The following is a 4,903-nucleotide window of genomic DNA, read 5'->3' on the forward strand; positions in this document are numbered from 1 at the left end:
CCAAAGAGCAACACTGCAAGCACCAACAATTTGGTGTGTAAAAGTACAGCATAACAACTGCTGGCATATACTCCCTCTGTTTTTATTTACTCCGCATATTAGCTTTGGTCAAAGTCAACCTTTGTAAACTTTGACAAAGTTTATGGACAAGAATTATTAACATATATAACAAACCAATACCATTTGATTCATTATTGAATGTACTTTCACATGATATAGATTTGTTATGGTAAATGTTTATTCTTTTTTCTATAAACATGGTCAAACTTTACGAAGATTGACTTCAGTCAAATCTAATATGCAGAGTAAATAAAAACGGAGGGAGTATGCAAGAACAATAGTTAGTGTAAAACCTACAAGAAGTCCAACAAGAACTACTGTTAGCAGCATATTATATATTTCCTGAAATTGCAAAAATCCACAAGGTAAATGGCACAACTAAAAAATACACCTGTTGATCAAAATTGGCAACACTAGAGAATGGCAGCTATTTCTATGTTAAGAGTATGGTGAACAGAGAACAACAGCTTACTAAAATTTCCTAAAACAGAATCATAGCATTCTAGGAAGATAAGAGGGGAAAAGAGAGCATGCTCTTAAGAATGCTACTTGCATACAAATTGACCGCCTTTCCTCAATAAGGTTATGCTCACGAGAAGTTGGTGCATGGAACTCAACAAATGCAGTCCAAATGGCAATTCTTCAACTTAGACAGAGTCCACAGGTCTTGTTTCTGGCTTTTCTTCGTCTATTATAACCTTGGACTTCAGTGAGAGAGAACTCTGCCTAGATGCTGATGGAATTCTCTTACCACCGGTGGTTGACTCTTTTAGCCCTAGGTAAGTGTAGACTGACATGCCTCCTAGTGCAATGACAGCTCCATAAAGACTGGTGAGTCCAGGATCAGATTTAAATAACAGAAACCCAGAGAGCATTATGACGATAGTCTTGAATTGGCCTAGCACAACATGAGATAGAGCCGAGGTTGCACTGCATCATGCAAAAGCCAGCGCAAAGATCAGCAACTTTCACAGGTTCCACAAAGAGAGGTAATGACGGAATAGAAAGAATGCATGAATACGAAGCATGAATACACAAGACATGTCAATGCTATTCTTTCAGGAGGAACAAGGCAATGGATAGTGGGCAGGCTTCCTATTGTCGGTTGGAAAGTCGATCTCGTCATTTATCAGCATTTGGTGAAAAAGTTATCTTATTCTCAAGATAGTGCATACCAGCAACAGTCCTGTTGTTTTCAGACAGAAATTATAGGTGCAAGTAGAAGTGTAGAAGAACTAAAGGCAGTGCATATCATTGTTTGAGTCATCTCATAAGTAGTGATCTAAAAAGTCTTATATTTCTTTACAGAGCGAGTAACAAACTTGGACACATAAATAGATGCTTTTGTTTCAGGAATACATGCACATTGACAGAATAGAAGGACAATCATGCAAGAGAAAGCTAGAAACAGCGTGCCTCACCCAAGTGCCAAAGCACCCGACCACTGAAGAAGAAAACCAAGCAAAGCAGATATCATAACTGCACAGCTGTTCTTGAAATTCCAGTTGAAATACAACAATCCCGGAGGATCCATCAAAGGCATCAGGACAAGAAAGAAAAATATCGTAATTGGGGTTGTCTTCCACATCAACCTGATCAATAACCTGAATGTTAGGAGAAAATATATGAACTATGAGCCTGTCTCAGAAGAGACATAAATCACAACTTACGCAAGAGCAGTCCAGTTTCCACTCTGTTGCAGATTTGACCACAGGATCTTGTTTATAGCACTAGGAATGATCCAAGCTACTGCTACACAAGCACCAAAAAAGTTGAACTCCAAATCAGTAACGGTTGCTACAGCCACACCAAATGACACTATAACTAGTGTGATAACCTGTAATACAAAAATATATATTATTCTTACCAATTAGATCAACTAAACAATTGCACAGTATATGAAGCTTAATTTTCTGACAAATTTACCTTTCGAAAGGAAACACCTTTCTTGAGAAGAATAAATTCTGCTGCAACTATGGTTGGAGTTACAGCTATCTTAGCCATTTGATAAAACCCTACACTGAAGATAGAGAACAGTGAGCACACTATGAAAAAACCAGGTTGGCCACAACATTAGGTAGAATTTTTGCATTTGTTGAACAGGGAGACTTCATTATTGATCTCACCTATTATGCTTTAAGCTGATATTAGCAAGTCCGGTGGAAAAAGACATCACAGCACCCAAAGCAAATAATGAGGAGAAAGGAGTGGGTTTCGAAGGAGGAGCGATGGGCATCAAGTATAATGCCCTCAGGACAGCCATGAGGACCCAGGCAGCTATGTAATGAATTAGAGACAGTGCAACTGGGAAGTTAAACCCAATGCTACCCATCACCTGCAAAATAAAACATGTCATCTAAAAACTAAATGCAAAGACTAGCAGAAAATAACTGAAAGAAAACTAAATAAGAGATAACATGAAGTGTAAGAAAAGTGAAAATACAACACGCACCATTTTGTTTGCCATGATGATCCCAACAGAAACCACAAAGTTGAATGTTAGCGCGACACCCGGGCCACAAAACCTCTGCTGCTGTCGCTTAGCCCCTTCCGAAGTATGAAATTCATTGTAGAGAGAACCTCTCAGCTCCTCCATTGCCCGGCCTGGGAGGCCATAAAAGTGCAACCAATAGTGGAAAGCTCAGTTTTGGTCAATCACAAAGTGATGCATACAACCATTTATTTAATGCCACTAAAGCATACTTTAAAATGCAGTTTTTTCACTAAAAATAAAATCATGACAACTAGGGCAATAGGGGAAATAGCAATATCAAACATGGCAAGTGGCATCACAGTTAGTTTGCCTCCACTAAGAATGACTTCTTTCAGTAGATAATGCGCAGAACTGAACTTTACTTTTCAGGTTCAACACTCTTCATGCCAACAAAGAATTCAACTTTTTCTACGGGTGGCCAATGAAGAGCTGACCAAACTCAAAGTTCAGAAAGGAGCTGAACTAACTGATTTGCTCTGTGCATTATACATAACTAGAATAACACAAAAAAAGAGTTAAACAAAAGTGTGCACAATCATACTAAGCTAGTGTCCTTGCCATGGTATCTAAACACCCACAAGACGAAAGCACCATTCAACGCATAAATCACCACAACTCACATGCCAAGGCTGCTATCGATTTGCAGTCGCTGGGAACAGTCCCATCACTTCATGAGAGAGGGTGCACAGAAGCATACTCACTGATTTGGGGATCAGGGAGTAGGAACAAATATTGCAATTTATCCCACAAGAGCAAGAGAATGAACAGACCCACAAGTGGGCCTAAGGCCGTAAGCATGCTGTTGCTTCGTCCTATCCACATCATACCCACACGAACTGAAGAGCCTGTTAGAGTCTAATGAAGTCTGCATTGGTTAATTTTGTTTGTACATTTCCTATTTAAAAACTAAATCAGCACCTGGTGAGCAGATAACCGGAAAATAGCCAGTTTGCTGGCTGCCAAAATGAGAATAACCAACTGGAAATGGCCGGTTTGCTATATTGTTTGTACTTTGTAGGATTCGCTGGTACAACCTCAGCAAGCTTAACAAACTAGGGCAATACAATTTTGAAGAAAGCAGTTTTGCCACATGTACAAGCAATTCAATGTGGAAAAGATGCAATTTTCATGCCATTTATACCAATGAAGAAGCTCCAAAAATAGACTGGCTGTAAAGATGCAGAACAACACGGACTGCCTGCACGGACTAAAAACTCAAATCTTTATAACTGCTCGAAAGAGTAGTGGACTTGAAGTAACCCAAGAAACCACATTGCTGCTAACAACCTTCCATCTCTGATCTCACCTCCCCAAAATGCGCACAGCGAACAACGAGAGAGCTAGAGCAGAAAAGAAGGCCGGAGTAGGGGGCACTGACCAGCCTCGCCGGCGTCGCTGCCCTTGCGCTTGATGAACCGCTGGCCGCCGCCGCGCAGGATGAACTCCCATAGTCCCATTGCCGCCGCCGCATCAGCCGGCAGGCTCCCACGGCCCGGCGGCTCTAACCGGCGCAGCGGCTCGATTCGTCCGGCTCCGGAGGAGCGCGGCGCAGGCCTGGGCTGTTCCAAGCTGCAGAGGGATGGGAGCAGCAGGTGGCGACGGCAAAGGTGTGCGGGGATGGCCGGCAGGCGAGTTCACGAGATGTGGAACCTGGGAAAGCGACGGTAGTTTCACGAGGTCTTCTTTTACGCAGATGGTAAGATAGCAGTCAGTTTAACGAGGGGATTTATTATTACTCGGATTTTTTGGCTCCGGCTGCACGTGTTATGCCCCCCGCAAATAGAAAAGGTTAAAATGGCCATTATGGGTTACTATTTATTTTTTACGAGTAGACCATTATATATTAAAATTAGTACAAAGTTGAGTCATCTATTTCGAAACGGTGGGAGTATTTATTACAGTATTATGTTAAAAAAGTAGATTAATTTTATGAAAACACACCGACTAGAAAATAGGCACTGATTCAAAGCATTTTGATAGAAGGAGGATTAGAATCCTTAGATTTCCTAAGTTAGTTGTTGGCGCTGGCACATGCTACGCGTCATCTGACAGTCGCCTCTCACGTTGTTGGGTGACCTCTCGCATAGCTTGCGTTGTTGTCTCTTTTTTTTTTGAGCTGAAAACCACTTTTCCATAACTTAAACACGCACAGCAGACTCGCTGGCGATCAAATCAAATACAAAACCTGGGGCATGGTCCTTCCACCAGGCGCAGGGCACACCCGCCTTGTAGGCAAAGTCTGCTAATTCATGGGCTACCCTATTACAATCACGTTTAGCAAAACGGAAACTGAAGACATCAAAGGACGCATGGCACAAGCTGCGTGCTTCTCTTATCAGGACACCGATG

The 4,903-nt window shown here is 41.7% G+C and overlaps 1 protein-coding gene across 2 annotated transcripts; it reads right to left on the bottom strand.

Moving 5' to 3' along the window:
• Nucleotides 1-375: 375 nt before the first annotated feature.
• On the bottom strand, nucleotides 376-4,235 carry LOC123160895 (nucleotide-sugar uncharacterized transporter 2). Of its 2 annotated transcripts, none has more exons than XM_044578741.1 (7): nucleotides 3,933-4,235; nucleotides 2,513-2,664; nucleotides 2,187-2,395; nucleotides 1,987-2,080; nucleotides 1,731-1,897; nucleotides 1,482-1,652; nucleotides 376-990 (listed from the first exon to the last, which is right to left on the bottom strand). In XM_044578741.1, the coding sequence occupies exons 1-7, from the start codon at nucleotides 4,009-4,011 to the stop codon at nucleotides 708-710; spliced, it is 1,155 nt and encodes a 384-aa protein (XP_044434676.1). In that variant the 5' UTR covers nucleotides 4,012-4,235; the 3' UTR covers nucleotides 376-707. The 2 variants fall into 2 exon arrangements, with proteins under 2 accessions (XP_044434676.1, XP_044434677.1); XM_044578742.1 differs by having other exon boundaries at nucleotides 743-990; nucleotides 1,477-1,652.
• Nucleotides 4,236-4,903: the final 668 nt, after the last annotated feature.

Source organism: Triticum aestivum, chromosome 7B, assembly GCF_018294505.1.
Source record: "Triticum aestivum cultivar Chinese Spring chromosome 7B, IWGSC CS RefSeq v2.1, whole genome shotgun sequence".
Lineage (NCBI taxonomy): Eukaryota > Viridiplantae > Streptophyta > Magnoliopsida > Poales > Poaceae > Triticum > Triticum aestivum.